The sequence below is a fragment of the Rhipicephalus sanguineus genome, chromosome 1, assembly GCF_013339695.2.
Source record: "Rhipicephalus sanguineus isolate Rsan-2018 chromosome 1, BIME_Rsan_1.4, whole genome shotgun sequence".
NCBI classification, from domain to species: domain Eukaryota; kingdom Metazoa; phylum Arthropoda; class Arachnida; order Ixodida; family Ixodidae; genus Rhipicephalus; species Rhipicephalus sanguineus.
In genome coordinates, this window is record NC_051176.1 from 254,489,871 (window position 1) to 254,511,238 (window position 21,368).

At 40.8% G+C, this 21,368-nt stretch overlaps 1 protein-coding gene across 1 annotated transcript in view; it reads right to left on the reverse strand.

The window, feature by feature from the left end:
- Positions 1-3,028: 3,028 nt before the first annotated feature.
- Positions 3,029-21,368, reverse strand: part of LOC119378154 (ran-binding protein 9) — a 55,847-nt gene continuing 37,507 nt past the window's right edge. Inside the window, exons 8-10 of the mRNA XM_037647390.2 lie at positions 14,009-14,154; positions 8,509-8,620; positions 3,029-5,534 (exon numbers count right to left, since the gene is read on the reverse strand). Of these exons, the coding sequence (XP_037503318.1) occupies positions 5,404-5,534; positions 8,509-8,620; positions 14,009-14,154 (389 nt within the window). The 3' untranslated portion in view covers positions 3,029-5,403. The remainder of the gene's footprint in view (positions 5,535-8,508; positions 8,621-14,008; positions 14,155-21,368) is intronic.

Genomic DNA, 21,368 nt, shown 5'->3' on the forward strand with positions numbered 1-21,368 from the left:
CGCTTCGAAGTATTGGAAAAATATTCTAGAAATATTCGAAAAATATTCGATTCGATTTGCACTCACACTTCAATATTCGAATTCGCTTCGCACCCAAAATATCGCTATTCGCACAGCCCTAAATTCTAGTTGTAAAAGCTGTGCTTGCTTGGGACATACATGCTACGGATTAATCTTTCAATGCAACCACATAATGTATAAAAATGAAAAATTTTGGCAGCCATGGATTATTGCTCAATGAAATGTCAGTCATGAAATAATTGCTCCTGCCACTTGTCATAGAAAGGAGGACTACAAAAAATGTGAAAAAGATAGGCAAAGTTAAGAAGTCAAGTGCAGGAAAGCAGTCCTGCACCGGTTAAAACTTTATTACTTCCCCGTGACACTAGCCACATGCAACACGTCACGAAAGACTTGGCTCAACTAATGCACACTTATCAGTTCAGCATCCATTCCAGAAACAAAAATGCCAAGTTACTAGCCAGCTCCTGCCCGATACAGTTTTCTTTGCTCCCACCATTGCTAGTGCACACAGTTTGCAGGCAAGATTTGAACATCGGTGCAAATAAAAGATATTGTTTTATGAAGCTGTGCGACAACAAAGGCCAAATATAGATGTAACTCACGCATTGTCTTAAACAACTAATAACTGTAACCACATCCTAACGATTTCCAAAAAGACTTAGCAAGCGACTTCCAAGGATCTATAATTAACGGGCTCCAAATTGTGCCTGGATCTTAAATTAACTAGTCCAACACTATGGATTGTGACCGAGTTGTTGGATTGTGCTGCTTGGCTGCAACACCTGCGGTTCTATGCCAGGCAAACAAGAAATATATCTGTTAGCTTAATAAGCCACCTATAAGAAATTACATCTTAAAAAAAACACAAATGGCAATCATTTTATAAATTCCTCCTTATAACAATAATTAGCGCATGAATTCAAGTCCATAGAACACCATGTATTCTTAGCACCATGCTATATGTGTGATCATGTTGAGGAGCAAATGAAGTGTTTGAAAATGAAGCACAGCAGAAACAAGGGAGAGTCCCCTTGCCAATAATGTCACTGGATTGCAGTTCTTAGTGCCACTATCAGTCACGCACGAGGCCAATAGATGCAAGATTAAATGAAGGAAATGCAGCCTTGATTACATTTTGTTGAGGGTTAGTTCTTTTGGACAAGAATGTGCTCGCTGTAACAACAGAAAGGGCACAGATGTTGCTGTGTAAACTTCATGAAGCTGCTGCCAGTCATGAAGAGAGGCTTAACAAAAATTCTTGCACAGATTGCCACCCACTGCTTGCTTGCTTTGTGTACCACATGCCTATATTTCAGTTGAGAGGGACTAACTTGTAATATTTAAGCACACGAAAGAGAAGAAGCTTACTTTGTCAATGAAATAGCTGACAAAATATCAACATGTTTTTTTGTCAATAAGTTTCCATGTGAGCTGCTCAGTTTCCTCTCTCGGGGGGATCTTGCTAATTGCAATTGCTTAGTAACAGAGTTAAGGGCTCCCTCACCATGCCTAATTGTGAATTTAGTTATACACAGCAAATAGTAAGACAATGTGTAGAAAGTCTTCTGCAGAAACAATTTTTCAGATCAGTTCAGTATTTAAGAGGTAGACACGATTAAACTATCCTGTTAACCAGCCAGGAGGCAGGAGTCACTCTCAGCAGAGAGACTCTCTCTCTTCCTTCGCCTTTTGACTAGCTTATGGAAGCAACGTCTCTTGCTTGCATCCTCCAATACCAAAGCTGAGGGACCATGTCACGTTACTTCACCTGCACTGCATCTTTTTTTTTTTATTGCCTTCTCTTTTGGTACGCAATGCATTTCCACTGCCAGTATTGCACATTCTGCAATGGATGATTAACTGAAGTCACGGGCCATGTTGGTGACAGTGAAAGAAGTGCGATTTTGACCCACTGTTGAGTCAATAGTATCATTAAATAAAATGAATAAATTTGCATAGAGGCATTTGTGCCTGTGACCTTGATTCTCACCTAAAATGTGGTTGCTTGGAGAGGAAGGACACACAGTCTTCCATTTGAAACTTAAACAGTTTTCGCACCACACAGCCATAGGTGTGCGCACAGGGGGGGGCAGGGGGGGGGGGCGGTCGCCCTCCCCTAATCATCGAAGAGGGGGGGGGGGCACAAAATCTGCCCTGTACATTGGCCCTTCTACTCACCTAAAAGGGGGGGGGGGGCAAAATCTGCCCCATACATTGACTTTGAAGGGGGGGGGGGCGCTGCGACGACCCTTTGCACCCCCCCCCCCTAATGGGGAACCCTGCGCACGCCTATGCACACAGCCATTTCACACTTAGCAGACATGATCAGCACCAAAGGATCTACATGCTGCACTTGTTTCTTTGTAATGCCCAAACTTGGTGAGGGGCCCTGAACATACAAAGTGCTAGTTGCAGTTATTCAAAAAATAAAAAATAATAAAAGAGGAATATGCTTCCACCGTGTCAATTTCTTAGTGTTTTGAAGAATGACAGAATTTGTGAGGTCTTGAAAGGTATCTCTTAGTCAAAACTGAACTTCACATTTTTCAGCATCAGTGACATTTTGGCCAGAATGTACAGAATGACACGAAAACAGTGGCATAAATGATTGTACATGCTCAAGCTTCGGCCTCTTTGAAAGTACTAAGTACCCTTATGGTAGATTCCAGTGCCAGATCTGAACCATTTTCACTGTTTATTTTCTATTTCTTCTGGAAAAAGACTTTTAGAACGGCTGCATGTGGCAATGGCAGATCAGCATGTGTTGAGCTGTCATTAATTCACAAAGCAGCTCTACCAAAAAGAGCAGAGTGCAAGACCCTACGTAACTAAAAGCTAGTTTAGCAAGAATGCATTCTTCCTTTTTTGGTCAAACAGTAAGGCTCATGTTCCACTTGTAAATTTGAAGTGTTTTGCTATGCTGAAGTGCTCACTTGACTGGTTGCCTGTTACAATCATTAAACAAGGCGTGCAGTCGATGTTCAAAAGAAATGTACATCTTAGGTAAGACAAAGGACATAAAATGTTTTCTTTCTTCATACAGTTAAAGACACCACTGCCGCAGCAGATTTCAGGTTTGCTTAGCTGAAAAAGCAATGAGCAAACAGAGTGGACGCAAATGGTGACTAGTGAAGGAGTAAAGAAACAGACTGTTAACTTCACACGAGCTACAGAAAATGACATGACATTTTAAGCATGTAACAGGATTTCTTTGTATATCATCTTAGCCGAATGACAAAGCACTGGTGATAATAAAAAGACAAAATAAAACTGCAAAGTAAGGCCCACACTTCTTGTTAAGTTTGTAAATACAGACATTTTGAAGCACTGGGGCATGCTGACATTTAAACTTAAAAACAAAGCACAACCAAAAACAAATATTTCTCCTAGGTTACAACCATGTCCTTCAAGGCAAGTAAGAGCCTTGAGGAACATGAACAGCAAATCGCATTATTACACTTCTCTGTCAACATTGCTAGCAAGACAAAGCTAAAACTCGGTGAAAAGCAACGAATGAGAAATAAATTTTGCGGAATATACAGGGACCAGCATATTTTGTCTCAAACAGTTTTGGAAAACTGTTCTACATATACCCCTGGCCTAATCTTGCTTACTTCATGCAGCCGATATAGAATTTTTAGGTTATTTTATAACCAGTCATTTTAACATTGATCTTGTCTGCAAAGTCAATGAGAAACTGTTGCCTGTGAAAATGGCCATAGGAAAGCCAGCCCTGACAAGTATAGATGGAAACCACACTGATTCCCTCCACTGTGCATTGTTCAGTCATTTCACTGCAACTTGCAATGTCCGACCATCCATCCATTCAGCTGGCAGAGTCTCGATTTTTCTGGCCAGGTTTAAACATGACAGCAAAAGTCTACTAATTATGATAACCACAGCAAGTACGAACATTAGTCAAAAACAAATTATACTTCAAAAATACATATATTTCGAAAACAAAATAGGGACATATGAGAACTAACTCTCCAAGGTTGCTGGGATAAATATGCAAGTCCCTCTATGGCCTGAAAAACAACACAACACAGGCACACTATTAAGCAACAAAAGTGGCATTTTTTTAAAGGTATTTGATGGCTGCAAAACTGCAGTTTTATTCAAGATTATGTGCCATGCACAGGTTTGGTGGGCACGATATCTGCTGTCTGCAAAATTGTTGTTTCGGTCAAGATTCTGTGCAATGCACAACTAGTCTGGCGGCTCTTTGGAATTGGATTTGGACATGTGCAGGATAAAATATACCTTATATATGCCACTATGCAATAAAAGAAGAATGACATTCACATATCCATTGCATACAAAATACCAAGAGGTCTTTCTGCACATTTCTTGATGAATGATGCGATCACATGACTCTATAGGAGCTCACCTACAAACATTCACTTGGCAAACTTGCAATCTGATGCACTATGCCCACCAAATAGCAATTAACACAGGCCTTTTGTGATGCCAAAACAACCAGCTAACATTTCAGCACTTCATAATGAGAGAGAGAGAGAGAGCTTACAAATAAGGCAAGTACTAAAAGTCACAGAGTGAGTCAGGCGAGTACCACAGGACAAACTAGCATTGTTTGACCTTTCTAAGCTTCTTTTTAATGGCATTTCGCATCACACTTACAAAAGCAAAAAGCTGCTTGCACCTTGCTGTCAAGTCAACTGGTCTGGTACCAGTATTTGGCACACTGCAGACCTCACTGTGCATAACTTTTTCTTCAACCACACCAAAGTTAACTACAATAGTACTCATCTCATAGTGAGAAGACCAACACTAATGTAATCACCTGTATGTAATGTGTACACAATACTGGCTGTTGCACAATTACCTGGAATTTTGAAAACATTTGCCTTAATTTTTATTCCTTCACAATGACATCATGCATAGCAGCAGCCTTTCATGGTCCATTTTTCTCACGCCATGTATAACAATGCCTTCCCACTAAGCATAAAAGAAGTGATGCAACGAAGGCCACAAATCACCACTGCCACTACATCAAGCCATTTCCCCTTTCAAACAAGGCAGGTACTGCTGTCAAACAGAAAGTGACAAAATATCAAGACATCACTCCTCCATTAGAGCAAAGTTAAAACAAATGGTGGCCTGAGCAAATAAATTTCTCTTAATTCTAAACAATTATGTGATGCCATTCATGTAGGACCTGAATTGCCTGAAATCTTAACTGTTTGAAATAGTCCTCTGTCTTGGCCAAGGCTCAAGAACTTTCTGGCAGATGGTTGGAGCTTCGTAATATCTCTTTTCTTGGAGACAGGGAGGGCTCTCTGCACAGGTAGTCAGCAGATTGGCTTGTAAAAAAAAGTGGCATCCAGTGATAATTACACGGCAGCAAAAATGTCACAATCACTGCAAGAGTGAGTCAATGTTGGCAAAGGCGCACGATCCCAGGCCTGCCTTGGACATCAGCTTGAGTAGTTCTCGGGAGTGAGCAATTACAAGCTCCAGTGGTGGGCGACGGGGCAACTTCTGAGATTCTGTAAAGAAAACATGGTGTGGACAACTAAGGAAATGGTATGGTCACTTGTGTCAGTAAACAACAGATGTAAACAACAATAACCATTAATTACTTCAGGACGAATTGCAGCTCATGATTACTGAACTGGATACGGAAAGTAGAAGAGTAGGTCTGAAAATTAATATGCATAAAACTAAAGTAATGTGGAACAATCTTGGTAGAGAACAGCGCTTTGCGATAGGTGGCGAGACACTGGAAGTTGTAAAGGAGTACGTCTACTTAGGACAGGTAGTAACCGCGGAGCCGAACCATGAGAGTGAAATAACTTTCTAAGAAGAATAAGGATGGGTTGGGGCTCATTCGGCAAGCATTATCAAATCATGAATGGTAATCTACCACTATCCCTCAAGAGGAAGGTATATAACAGCTGCATCTTACCGGTACTTACCTACGGAGCAGAAACCTGGAGACTTACAAAGAGGGTTCAACTTAAATTGAGGACGACGCAGCGAGCGATGGAAAGGAAAATGATAGGTGTAACCTTAAGAGACAGGAAGAGAGCAGAGTGGGTCAGGGAACAAACGGGGGTTAATGACATCATAGTTGAAATCAAGAAGAAGAAATGGATATGGGCCGGGCACGTAGCACGTCGGCAGGATAACCGGTGGTCATTAAGGGTAACTGACTGGATTCCAAGAGATGGCAAACGCGTGAGGGGGAGACAGAAAATCAGGTGGGTAGATGAGATTAAGAAGTTTGCAGGTATTACGTGGCAGCAGAAAGCACAGGACCGGGTTGATTGGCGGAACATGGGAGAGGCCTTTGCCCTGCAGTGGGCGTAGACAGGCTGATGATGATGATGATGATGACTTCAGATCAAGGCGATTCAGACTGACTCACAGTTAGTTTGACCTTGGCTGATTTGTGCACTGTTCCATGGCACCAAGCACTTTATATGCATTTTCTATGTGACGGTAACATCATAGAAGTTGCTTAACATGGAGGCATGTCACGAAATACTGGCCCATTGTGGTAGCTTAGCGGCTAAGGCACTGCACTGCTACGTTTGAACATGTGGTTTCAATCCCCAGCAGCAATGGCCGCATTTCGATGGGAGGGAAATGCAAAAACATGAGCATACTTAGATTTATGTGCACATTAAAGAAACCCTGATGGTCAAAATTAATATGAAGTCCCCCACTACGGAGTGTCATGTTATCATATTGTGGTTTTGGCATGTAAAACCCCATATTTTATTCTTCTGTGTGTGTGTGATGATGTACTGAGTTTGTGAGGTTTTTGAGGACACAATGATGGCTTCACAAGTAACAACAATATTGCAAACAAAAATTGATCCATTAAATCTAAATTTTTCCATTCTTTCTAATACAGAGTAAAAACTTCGTTGATGTGTGCCCAGTTTAAACATACTGTCATCCAGGCTGCTGGTTCAATGGAGTAAAGTTAAGAGTTGGTCATAACAGAAGGCTAAGACAAAATGGGGTTGCCCACACATGACATGGTTAGATGGTATTCTTCAGGCCACAGGAATACGTCTTGGCCAGCTTAAAGAACTTGTAATAAATACAGTAGACTCTCAGTAAATGGAAACTGCTTCAATGAAATCGCTGCTTAAATGGAAACTGTGCCTTTAATATGGTTGGTTTGGTACTTTAATGCTGCACTTCCTGCACATCACTAAGTGGAACTCCAGCTAAACAAAACATATTTTCCTGATCCTTTCAGGTTTTGTTTAACGAGATTCTACTGGATATCTTACTGGTACTCATATACTCACGACGTCCCCAGAGTTAACAGCGATTTGAGGGCACTTAACGACATGACATTGCATCATGCAGAATAGGAGCTTCAGAAACCCATACAATTGTGGGAAGTTTTGCATGCGTTTTCTTGATAGCCTGCATATGGCACATGATTTGCTGAAACCATAGGCAAGGCACATATTTTGTAAGTTTACCCTTTCTTCTTTTAGCTCCCAGTACTCTTCGTTAAAACCATAAATTTTGTTTTTGTTTACGCTTTCTAGATCTATAGCACTTTGAGAGTCAATGACGTAAATATATATGGTGCAGTCTGTATGTTTAAAGAATGTGCCACTTTTACAACTCTTTCTTGCCCAGCAAGTGCTGTCAACCTGCGGGGATGCAGAAATTTTTTTTCTTGTGGCACTAACTTTCGGTTTCCGTTCCAAGGTTTGTTTAGGCCAGCACGTCCATGATGACTTGCACATCTGCACGTGTGCAGGCGTGCAGTGGTAAGTTTAGTTTTGTTTCATCGAGGCTTCCACTAGCTGTGCTCACTAGTTGTGGCCACATGGGTGTGACTTCAGCTGTTCACAGGTGGGTGCTGGTATGTACGAACGATGCTCACGTGCCTGTGCACGTTTTTTTTTTAATGTCTCGGTGGTGATAACACGAAGGGTCACTGGAAGTAGCTTCTCACTCTTTTGGGTTTTGTGACAAGCGTAGAGCAATAGGATTTTCTTGCATGCGCTCGCATACACAGCAATCAACCATCGATACAAGGAATCACTAACCAGTTCGAAATCAGAATCCACTCGAGAAGCATTCAAAGTGGGTTCGGTTCTGCACAACGATTCTAGCCTGTACTAAAGTGACAGTAATCTGCTGTTCGCATTTTTTCTAAGCCTGTGAAACATACTTTAACATACTTTTCGATTGATAATATGATCTTTTTCCTCATTCTTATTTTTCACGACGAAGGCATGCACCTCCCTATGGAGAAAAAATATTGGGCATACTTCTTTTTAAAATAGGCCCCTCTGAAGATTTTAAATCTGCAATAAAAACAGATCAACCCTGGGGGGCCGTATCTGGTGAAACAAATTTGACCCTCAAATGGTTAAAAACTTCACTTAAGAAAAAATGGACTAATCACAATATGCATATAGCTGTGACTAAAACTTTTTGAAACACTCTCCTAGCAGTAAATTATGTTAACTATAATCTCACCTAAAATTGCACTGTTGAGCGCCGCACACACAGGTTCCCTTTCAACAGGGTCAAGCTGGTATCCAACGGGACTGCTCCAGGGATCTGCATAGGCTAGCAAGCTGAAGGCATCCTGCACAAAGCAAGAAAACGATCGTCCTTAATATTTTATTTGCGAGTAATGCCACTGCGCAGGAATGATGTGTACAGACATCACCACAGGTAGCAGTGAGCTGTATTTTAAATTTTTTTTACTTGTACACTGGATATCTTGCTATTTGATCAAGTTAGCTGAAAAGACTCCTTTATCATTGCACAATTACCAAGAACAATGTGCACTGACATCAGTTGTAGGAAAGTAAACATGGAAGGGAAAGATACCCTGACACAGACACTGTCTCACTGAAGGCGGTTGATTAAGAAACAAGCTCTAATATGTGAAAGAGAAGTCCTCAGCATTCCCAAGTTCCTTTCCACACTCCATAAAGATTGACAGCAAACCAGTGCCGCCAGTGAAAAATAAAAAAAACTGCAAGTAAAGCCTTCAGTTTGAGGCCCACAAAACCATTAAAAGAATGAGATTGCAGCAAGACAGTGTGTATATTTATGTGCCTGGATAATGCACGACTGAAGAAACTGCACTGAAAAGAAGGCTAGTTTTCTATATGTGATGAAAGAAATGAAGGATAGACCTAATAAGGATTCTTTTTTTTATACGATTATGAGCTGCAAAAGCACATTATAGATTCATGCTTAGCAAAGGCTGGTATAGGCCTCCCAAGCTCAGCCAGGGGGCACTGCGTCGCACGCATTTTACCGCCTTTCTTGCAAAAACCTGTCGCTCCTCTCCCCGCACCTGCCTTTTGACTGCGCTGTCTCCGCACGTTCACGCACCCTGCACGCGCTGTTCTCTGCTCGCCGTGCACACGCAGCTTCACGTATCGCTTGCTCTGAAGGTTTAGAAAGATCCCAGAGATGGAAAAAATGTTTTCACGGTGGGAATCTCATCAGAGGAGGACAGTTGATCGACCACCTTTTCGGGACCGAGCAGGTCCTCAAGGACGATGCTGTTTGTGCGAGCACTACATGCGTGCCGATGCTAACGGGCACATTTCTTTGACATTATTAATAGGGAGGTGACTGCGCGAGTTCTGTAATTATGTTACCGGTAAAACGCACATTCGTTGCGGCAGTCATGTCTACTCGGAGCTGTCAGCAAACATACAGCACGCTTTCGCGTGCGGTTTTTATTGACAACTTTTCGATTGCTTGGATGGCAAGTTTGTAGTGCGGCTTTAAATTTATTATGAGCTCAGTGTGAAGAGCATAAATTTACATCTGCCCTGTTGAGTCACTGGCTGCATCGCAATGCGCAGTGTTCAGTTTCGTGGGAGTTTCACTTTTGCCGAGGTTTGCATCGAATGATAACAACGTTGGATCGCAAGTTTAATGTCACCTTGGATTTTTTGTAGAGCTCCCTTTGACAGGATAATGATACACGCAAAAAAAATAAATATTTCATGCCCACTTCGACCATGCATGTTTCTTGCAGCTGCATGTTTCATTTCGAATAATATCGACGCCTGATCACGCACCATGTTCGCTTATTCGAATGTCGCTTTGGTTGTTTTGACAGCTCGCTTGGTCAGCATCATACTATACAGGGGCGTAGCCAGGGGGGGGGGGGGTGGTTGGGGGGTTCATACCCTCCCCGAAAATTTTCAATTTTGCTTGCGTATATGTACACGCACACATACAAACGCATGCACGAACGTACATAAAGTATGGTTAGACCCCCCCATCACCCCCCCCCCCCCCCCCAAAAAAAAAATTTCTGGCTACACCCCTGATACTATACAATACCCACTGGGATCGCGCATGTTTATAATTATGCCGAGATTTGTGCCCAATGATAAGCGCATCTGAATTCGCGAAGCCATCGAAAATTTAATTGCCACCTTGGTTCTTTTTTCAGCTCGTTTCCAAAGCGGCAACTGTATATTGTCCGCGGCTCACGCACATGCAAGGCTTTATATTACGTGCCGAACGCATGACATTATTACGAGGCACGCCATGGTGGATTAATTCGGATTAATTTCGGCCACCTGGGGTTCTTAAACGTGTACATAAATCTAAGTACGCTGGTGTTACTGCATTTCACTCCCATCGAAATGCAGCTGCTGTATGCGTGAATCGAACCCATGACCACGATCTTAGCAGCACAACACTTCAGCCTGCTAAGCAACCACGGTGTGTCGCATGCAAGGCCAATATAAACGCTCAGTGCAAACATGCAGCTTAATTCAGCTTACAGGGAGCCGCGACGGGAAATGTACCGCAGTCAGCTGAATTAAACACTTAGTACTCACGGTACGTTATTTAAACTGTGGTGTAATAGGCCCACATGCTCCGCTGCTGTCACATTACAAATGGTTGACTTGGAAAGCCAGCGCGCAATCTCAAAACGTACAGCGGCTGTCTATTTGTTGTAGCTTCGGTTCACAAACGCACTTCCCTTTCAAATGAGCACGATCATTGCGTTTCTCCCCGTTAATAGTTCGTAATACTGTGTACGACAAAAATTGCTTCAAGGTGACAAGACCGTGAAAGCATCGCGGCGAACTGGCATAATCCACTCTTGACGCCTCTGCTCCTCGCACTGCTTGCATTGGAAATGGTAGAACATGACAGGAAGTTTTCGGCTTTTCGTCATTTTTAAACTTTTGTGACAGTTCACAATGCAGCAGGACTGCATCCCTGCTTTCGAGTACGACGAAGGAACGGCACCCATAGCGTGAAAAGTGCGAGATAAAAGCCCCGGGGAGCACGTTCTCCGCATGCGCAATGGGAAAACCAAGCAAGAGCGACCCGTCCGAGCTACCGGAGCTTTCCCCTCTCTCCGCTGGGGCGGCGGACGGTGCTGTGCAAACTTGAGCGTTGCGCAGCGCAGGCCTATTTTGTCACTTTAAGCTCTCAGCTACCAGTACGAGTGCAAAGTGCTGTAGCTTTTACTTTTTATTTGGTATTTACTTCACTGGGGTCAACCTCAATGAGATGGCCAGGCAATTTGCTCATAATCTAGTCTATCCAAAACTCTAGAAATTGCTTGTGCTCATGTTCCAAAAGTGCATATTAATTAAGTAATGTAAAGCAAGGCATCATTTGATGATTAAAATAATTCCTCTTATATTAAAAAAGAATGCAAGCAAGCAGTGTGTTTACAGCAAAGAGATCACTTGAAAAGTTGCAAATTGTTTTATTGCCAAAAAGAAGCTCACATGACAAAAGCTGTTAAAAACACTCAGCCTGCAAAGTCATCTTTTCACTAAACATAACAAATATCTCCTAAATTTAGTAAGAAAAGTACTACATAAATAGTCTTACGTGAATCAGTGCATTCAGCATTATATGACTGATAGTCAGGTAATATGAAATGGAGCTTTTCACTGATTGCTTTTCAATTTTTCCTTCGTTTTAGACAAAAAAGGAGAGCTTTGCAGGTTGGGAAGCTTTGTATGCTATGACTGACAGTGAGCAGTACAAAAAAAACAAAGGGGAAAAAAAAAGTCACTACAGCAAGCATCAGAAAACGTATGAAAAGCTAGCAAGACCTGCAAATGATTTATAACGACAATGAAGTATGAATCATGTATAGAGAGAGATACGAGTATATTACTCATTTTACCCACTTCACAAACAATGTTACAGCTATCCAACAAGGAGTCCCAAGATGTTGCGAAGGCACAAACGGCTTTCAATAAAAGTTGTGCGACTTGCATGACATTAGTTCTCCTCTCCCTATGTGCATTTCTTTCTCTTTGGGGTACTTATTGTGCCTCAGGGCAAAACGAAATTCTAAAAACATTAACAGTGCCCCTTAAAGATGCACCAAAAAAAAAAAGTACATACTAACATCAAACACAATAGGCAAGCTGTGAACACAATGGGCAATACTGTTGTAGCTGCTTTATGTTGCCTCAAATTGGAATATTGCTTTGATTGCTTTGATACGGAAGATATTACGTTTAATTCGGCTGACTTATTTTCAACACATACATGTCAAAATGTACCAGAGAAAGAGGTGTCATAGCCAAAAACAAGTGCTCTAGATTAATTTTGACCAGCTGACGTTTTCTGACAGGCAGCCAAAGCTGCATAACACGTATTCTTGCATCCTGTCCACATTGCAGTATGGCCACCATGACCAGCAACTGAACATGCAACTTCACTCCCAGCAGCAGAACAAACCAGCACATGCACTGACACTCAATGGTTGTGGAGTTTTAGTTCAGTCTAAACAGATATGGCCAATGGTCATTGTGTTTTAAGAGTCCTGCAATATACACATAAAAGTTGCAGGGATATCATAAAAATTATGAAAACAGCAAGGTACTCTCTTGAGCGAAATGCAGGCTTCCAGCTGAACATAAAAGAGTAATACATTGGCCATATTTTCATTAAGGCTACGCAAATTTATTTAGAATGCTCAGGAAGTGTTGCAAGGCCCTTTTAAAGGGACCGACAACTGGCCAGAATGTGGGATTAGATCCTGGCTTAAATGAAAAGACCGTAAAATATAGTGACCGATTCCAGCATCCTTTTCGTGTTGCGAGTAGAATTTATATTTTTAAATCGTGTGAAAAAGTAACAAAAACCGATATGCTGTGCAGCCTAGCGGTAGAGCCTTGAAGCTGGATTATGAAGTTGATCACTTTGCTGTACATAGTCTGATGCTGTCATGAGTGCCATAATTAGTCCTGAAGGTTAGAGTATGTATATTATTATCCAGCTCCACTCAATTCTGTGCTGTTTACGAGGTAAAAGGAGCTGCACGGTGAGAAGCGGCGCTACCTTTGCGGCCGCCAGTAGACCATGTCGAGCCGTGGCGCATGCACGCAAAGTACACTCACCACGCTCGAACACGAACCGCTCTCGTGCTCACTGTTTGCAGCAAATGTTGTCTCGTGTGTATAATGACTTCATATTTGCCGCAGATAGAAAAATTCTGATTACAAATGTTTCACAGCGTTTTCCATGTTACCATTCTGTGATTAGGCACTCTGACCGGTAAGCTTTCCGCTGCGCTGAAGAAAATAGGTACCGTGAAAATTTGTTGTCGGTCCCTTTAAGCTCTTCAACAAGAACGACTGTGCTGTGGCGTGCTGAAAGCTTGCTTATGTGCCAGAAAGTTTACTCCCCCTGTCCCTCACTTGCAAGCAGCTGTACAGTGAAACCCAAAGCGCCTTCTTACAAAAAGATGTTGGCAGTTGACTTATTATTGTGACACTATTTGGGCAAGCCACAGCACAACAAACTATGAATGTACTTAATGATGAGAAGAAATGAACACACACTAAGATGTACACCTAAATAGCACTGTCAAACAGCACCTGATAACTTGAGCAGACAGTGGGGACTAAGCATGTCACGATTCTGCAAAAATATTGGTATGTGCCTGACCATGAACGTGCTACTACTTCAAGGAACAACAACAGGTAGCTCACTGCCGAATGCCACACACCTGGATCATCTTTCGGTTGGCTTTGTTTGTTCCATACTGGTGCTTGAGCTGAACACTCATCAGATGAAGCTCACGGCCAAACTGTAGCATACGCTCCATAGCTGCTTGATTGCCCCCACAGAGTTGCCGCTTTGGTGGGTCAACCTCTGCACAGGCACATTTGAATAATTCAAGTCAGCAGCAATAGCCATCAGCGCACACCAGTCATGCTTTCTTTATAAGTAACGTTCCATGGCAGGCGGTAAAAACAGTGCTGTTCATTTTTTAACGGGCTCATTCGCCGAATGAAAACAAGATAAAAGAAGCAGAAATATAAAGTTTACATTATATGAAATATGTACATGACAGCTTTCCCAATGCAGTTATCTTCTTTTAGTGCGGCTGGTAAAAAAATGTGGTGTAGTGGACAAAATGAAATGGTAATGAAAGCAGAAACCAAGTAAAGCAGCATTATAGTGGGGGAGATACTTACACAAAGAGGCAAAAACATTGACACTATTTCAGAAAGACTATTTCTCTGATAGTTACAATGCAATTATACAGGGTGTTTCAAGAAATGTGTCCAACCTTCTCAAAAAATAAGGAAAATGCGATATTTGCTCGGGCCTTTCAGAATTGCTTTTTCTGTAGCGGCAGGAATCTTAAAGTAGTTAAGGACATCATTTCGGACAGTAATTAGTGAAGTTACATTAATTAACTTTTTAATTAGTGGAGTTAGGTGATTGTGTCAAATGGGAGAATTGAAGTTCTTCATGCAAGGAACCCATCCGAGCTTTGAGATTTCGAAAAAGTGTCCTCTAGTAATTGTTGTGGGGTAATTAAATTCAACGAAATGCAACGGCTTTCAATAGCGAAAGCCATCGAATTCGGTTGAATTTCATTACTTCGTAATTATTACTGGAGGCCGCTTTTTCGAAATCTCAATGTTGGGATGGGTTTCTGGCACGAAGAACTTCAATTGCCCAATTTGACACAGTCACAAAACTCCACTAATTAAAAAGTTAATTAATTTAACTTTCTTAATTACTGTCTCAAGTCATGTCTCTAACCATCTTAAGATGCCTAGCGCTATAGAAAAAGTCATTCACTCATTTTGGATGTCTCAGAAGAATATGGCAGTTGCATTCTTCCATGTTTCTGTTTAGGTTTCGCCATTCAATTTGGTTGAATTTCATTACTTCGTAACTATTACTAGATACCACTTTTTCGAAATCTCAAAGTTGGGTTGGGTTTCTGGCATGAAGAACTTCAATTCTCCCATTTGACACAACCACCTAACTGCACTAATTAAAAAGTTAATTAATTTAACTTTTTTAATTACAGTCCCAAATTATTTCTTTAACCATCTTAAAATCCCTGCCACTACAGAAAAACCAATTCTGAAGGCAGCAATCAAATATCGCATTTTCCTGATTTTTTGAGAAGGTTGGAGACATTTCTTGAAACACCCTGTATGTAGTGATCGATGTGTGCATCATGCAGCCATTACAAAGCATATGAATTACTAACTCGCCCAACAGTCTATTCTACAAAGCATGTGTGTGTGGCCAGACAGACTCTAGCCTACGTTAGCATGCAAAGATCTGACATGCAAGAACTGCAAGTATTTTCTTGTTTACTCCATACACAACGCACAACGTCAAACACAATTTTAAATTTTTAGGGATCCTCCACAAAAACTTAATTGCACTGATAGCAGTCAACAAGTGTAGTTCCAGGTGTGTATATATATATATATATATATATATATATATAACCAACAAAATAGGAACATTATCAGTCTTTTTCCACAGAATATTGCTTTTCATCCAGCTTGTCTAGGCAAGCACACGTCCTCCATACTTGCTAACTTCAACGGAGGAAAGATATTCTGCCATACAGTTTGTATGAGTCACACTGTACTGGGGGACTCCGAAGTATTTTTTACCACCTGGGGTTCTTTAATGTGCACCTAAATATAAGTACATATCAGTTCTTGCATTTCACCTCCATCATAACGCAGTTGCTGTGGTTGGGAATCAAACAAATGTCCTTGAGCTTAACACCTTACCGACTACACACTACCATGGTGGGTCACTGCATCACTACAAGATCTTTAGCTGAATGGCAAGTCATACGTAGCCACCACGTACTATGGCACCAGACAATAGAGAGAACAGTGCCATCAGCGGTGGCAATTTTACTTGTGCCATAAGAAGCAGGCAACAACCAAGGAGACATGATAAATGCATGGTCCAATCAGTCCTTTCTGTCTGTTTGTAAAAGCCTTTTTTCCGTAGAAAACTTGTTGCAACCTTGCACTTGGACACTATATTATAAAGGCTTTATGTATTTGCAGAGCATGAGAGTGCAAAATAATAAGGGTAACCTCAATACATATTGCAGCTATGGGTCAGTTGGTAATGCCTCTTGATAACTAGCACACAATAAAAAAATATGAAGAAGAAAAAAGTGCTAGTTTTTGTCACCTTGACTGATGTCCTCATTTCTGGATTTTCTCATTTCAAAATTTAGACACATGTTTATGAAAAAAAAAAAAAAAAAAAAGCCAGACTACAGCTCTTCCATTTTTAGGTAAACTTATTTCTCTGGTCAATAAACCAATCTATGGCAGACAAGACCTGCCAACAAATTTGAGTTCTTGTAACACATGCTACAAACAAAACATCAGATGTGCCTCAACCTAGGCTCTGAGCACAGGTGTGTGTAAACATAACTTTTTCACCACTGTCCAAAGATACAGAAGTACAGACAGTTGGGCGAGTTGGTACCTATTCATTTTGGATGACAACACAAGGTGAGGACAAGAAAGAGACACCAAGAGTGCAAGCTCTGAACAGTTGAGAGCGTATGCTTGTTTCTTGTCTCGTGTTGTGCATCGAAAATGAGTCCAAAGTACCACTGGTCTCAGCTAAGCTGTTGCATTAAAGAGACCAGAAACCTATTTTTGATGCATTTACTTAATTCCTGCAATAGAAAGCCTTCTATCCTGCCACAGTTCTGTTAACGACACACCAGAGAATGTTGTGTTGAAATATTTTTATCAGGGGTTATATCTGCGTTTATGCCATCCAATACTGGAAAGAGGAAAATATTACTGCAACAGTAACTGTGGACCGGCAGAAAGAAGAAGCCAGCTACAGCAGGAAGGCATTAATCAGTTGTTTATCAGGGAAATTATACTATGACACATTACACCAGAATTGCTGACTTACTTCTAGGGTAACACATGCATGCCTTTTGTTATGTCCTGTAAATCTATTATAATGAGGTCATTTCATCGCCATCTAAGCAAAGTCTTCAATAATGAAAACCCACAGTTTCAGGTATGAGCCCTTCTGGAAGTGCTGGTGTTCCTTCATGGCACAGTTAGGATTTTCCAGCTTTCAGGGAGACCACAGGTTAAAAAAAGAGGCTCACAAACTCGCATGCTCACAAAGGCAGCTATATACAGGGTGCTTTTTTTTTTAGCAACACAGATTTTTTATTAAAAATGCTACGACAGTAAGTAAGGCACCTGTCATCTTCACAGACAAACTGTATGTTAAGGCAGAAATATTTTGTCACTTATAAAGTTACATTGAAATGACTCGTTAAGAATGACTTGTTAATTAAGCTTTTATTTACCAACTTCAAGGGAGTTTATATAGAAATGTTGTAGGGTGTCACAATATCAGGTACACCAATTTTTCAGGAATCCAAAAAAATCAACCAGTAATTTGAGATATTCATCATTGCAGCAAGGCGCCGACATTGAAACCAAGTGCGCAAGGCACGCAGGAAGAGTGGCTCATTTGTTTTGTCAAGATTAGAGCTTCTCATGACTAAAAAGTAACTTACCTCGAATGAACGCATATCTCAGTAGTATCTTGTGTAGAAAGCGGCAAGTCATTTCACTTGCGCGAGCGGACTGCTTCACCTAACCATGTGGTGCTTGGTGCTCATTTGCTTCACTTAAAGGAGTACCGACACGAATTTTAAAAATTTTCGGGTTGTTGCTCTAAATAAAAATACTGGTGTCGAGAAACCTAAAACGAGTATTGTGGTGCCTGGGAATGCATCCTATATATTTTAATTACCACTACCTTAAAGAGACATTTTCGGTTTCGATATCGAGGGGGCGGCTTCTCAGTGACGTTTCATAACAGCGTGACATCACCGGGATACAGAAACTCGCGAAGTACTCGCGGCAAATCCGTCATAGGCTCGTGGTGCACATAAACAACGAGTCAATTGTCGTCCAGTGACCCTGACAGTGATTTCTACGATTTAGGCTGCACGCAGGACGCAGAACTCGCAAACTCGGGGGAACTTCTTGACTCGTCGGGATAATGTCCACTGCAGTGGGCTTGCTTGCAGACGCTCAGCGGCGAAAACTTCAAATTCAAATTAAAATATTTTATACGTGTTCTCCGACTCCAGTGTCTGGACAGCGTTGACACTGCATACCAAGGAAACGAAAAATGTCCCTTTTGCGATGTCGTGTCAGTACTCAATATCGTGTCAGTACTCCTTTAAGCTATGCGCAAGAAAAGCGCAACTTCCACTGTACAGCGAAAAACTTAAGGGCAGCCACTGCGGCGCTTCTTCTTGCAGACCATGCAACAAGAAAAGGAGTGCTTTGAGCTTATTTACAGTTTAAGAAACAAATAAGCACCACACATCACATGCAAAGAATAAGCAATCCACTTTTGTGTTTCAGATGACTTGCTCTTTTTTCCAACTAGATTTTGCAGTGACATGCTTTCATTCAAATTTCATCATGGGAAGTTCTAGTTTGATGTAAAAGTGTAGCTACCTTCTTACGTGCCCAGCGTACTCAATATCAATATCAGAGCTTTGAACTGATGATTACTAAATTACGTGCGATTTTTTAAAAATTTCTAAATGATGGGTATGCTATAAATTGTGATGTCCTGTAACTTTTCCGTAAAAACAGCTGCCCTCAAGTTAACAAAATGGCATTTTTTAACAAGTTTTTGTTTTTTAGTCTTTTGAAAGTAGTTTTAGCAGTGGCAAGGTATTTCTGCCACGACACAGAGTTCAAGTGCGAAGACAACACGTGCAATACCGTCATAGCGTTTTATGAATATCTGTATTGTCAAAAAATAAACAAAGTAAATGCACTGAAATAGAAAGGGTAATTGCTGTTTCAGCATGATGTGGCAAAAGATACGCCCTTTTTAACATGAACTATTTATAGTGCAGCATGCTTTAAAAAAAATTACTAATGAATAACACATTTTTTTGTAACATTTGAAAACAAAAAGCATGGTACATGTTGAAACTAAGTTTTGCATGCTACCTCTGCTTGTGTGGAGATAATGCGACGCTAGTAGCAAAGTTTCACAATAGAGTGGTGCTTTATTTTTGATAACATTATGTCAATTTGAAATTAATACTTTTCATATTGCCATATTGAAGCTAAGTTTTGCGTGCTGCCTCTGCTTGTGTGGAGGTAATGCAATGCTAGTAGCAAAGTTTCACAGTAGAGTGGTGCTTTATTTTTGATAACATTACGTCAATTTGAAATTCATACTTTTCATATTACATTTAAATCTATGAATATAGCACAACCTTTTCACATACCCTAAAATATTTTATAACACATTTTGTTCAGATTTCAGTTCCACAAAATATATTTCATGCACTTTTTTGGAGCGAACAAAGTGAAGTGGTTAGCTAAACAGACAAGACAAAAATGAATTATGTGAAGAGGATTGTGTACATAACCATTACCTATCAAAAAGTCCGTTTTTTAATATTAGGGTGCAATTAAGTTGAACACATTGGGGTCGCCAATTAGTTTCTCCCTGAGCAATGCAAAAGATAATCAGACATTTCAATACCTTTGGTTCAAACACTTAGATTTACAAGCTTAGAGGGTTTTTGTAAAGCAATGAATAAGGCCGATTCATGGTTCTCGTATATATGCCACTAGAGTGCCTAAAACAGTGTTGCTAACTTGGGTAATAAGAAATTTCTATAGAGTAAGCTTTCTGGAACAAAGCATAGCCCAGTATTTCAATGAATGTGCTGCAATCTGCATTGAGTGCAAAAAACCTTCCTAATGTGCTGCTGGCTCTAGTAGATTTTATTGCGATAGCGATTATATGGACACTCTTGGTGAATTTTTGCCGTCGCCGCCATGTCCCAGATATTTTATTTTATTTATTTTTTTTATTTAAAGATTCCTTACAGGCCTCGTTAGAGGCATTGGGTAAGGGGGGCATCACAAAAAATAAATGATCACATATAATGAATACATATCATACAGGATGAGATGGTTCAGAGCACACATGTCCTTTTTTAAACACATTGAAATAATGGCTAACAATAATTGTAGAGGCAAAGAGAGAAAATGAGTATTTCAACGGTATAAATAATTAATACAATTTATAGAAACGTCAACTGACACATTTCGTACACGCGCAGGTAATGCACAGTAAAAAAAAAAAAACATACGAGTACAATGAATGAGCAAGAAGAAATAACGAAGTCATACATAAGAGAGCTAATAAAACACATACAACGAGAAAAAGAAAAAAAAGAAGGCGTTATACATATTGTCGAGGTTATGCGGAGGAATGTGAAATGATGAGTTGACGAAATTTATCGGGATTTTTTTCGGACACAATGGAATCGGGAAGCACATTCCACAGCCGAATGGCACGAGGAAGTGCCGACGAATTGAATGCATGAGTGCTTCCGTACATGCGAGTGAAACTGAGGTGATTATGTAATCTGCGAGATGTGCAAGATGAAACTTCAAGCCGCAAGAAAGATTTTTTACCAGCATAGACGTATTTGTGAAACAATGACAAGAGTGCAAAGTCCCGACGAGTACTGAGGAGTGGAAGTGAACTATCATGTTTTATTCGTGAGATGCTGGATTTGTAACTATAGTTATTAGAGATAAACCTAGCTGCCCTATTTTGTACTGATTCTAATAAACTGATTAAGTTGGTATGATGGGGTGACCATATTGGAGAGGCATATTCCAGCTGCGGGCGAACAAATGTCTGAAAAGCTAGCTTGCGAATATTGGAGGGAGAATTTCTCAAGGTTCGACGTACGTACCCCAGTGACTTTGAAGCGTTAGCACATATGCTTGTAACGTGAAGGTTCCAGGAAAGGTTTGACGTCAGATGAATTCCTAAGTACTTGTATGTGGTGGCAGGAGAAATTGGATTATTATTTATGTGATAAGAGAAATTTGAGACTAAGTGCCTAGAGTAAAAGAGACTACTTTGCATTTAGATGAATTAAGGGTCATCAACCAAGTTTTACACCAATTAATAATAAGCTGAAGATCGTTCTGGAGAATGTGGTGGTCATCGGGGCTGGTAATAGGGCGGTA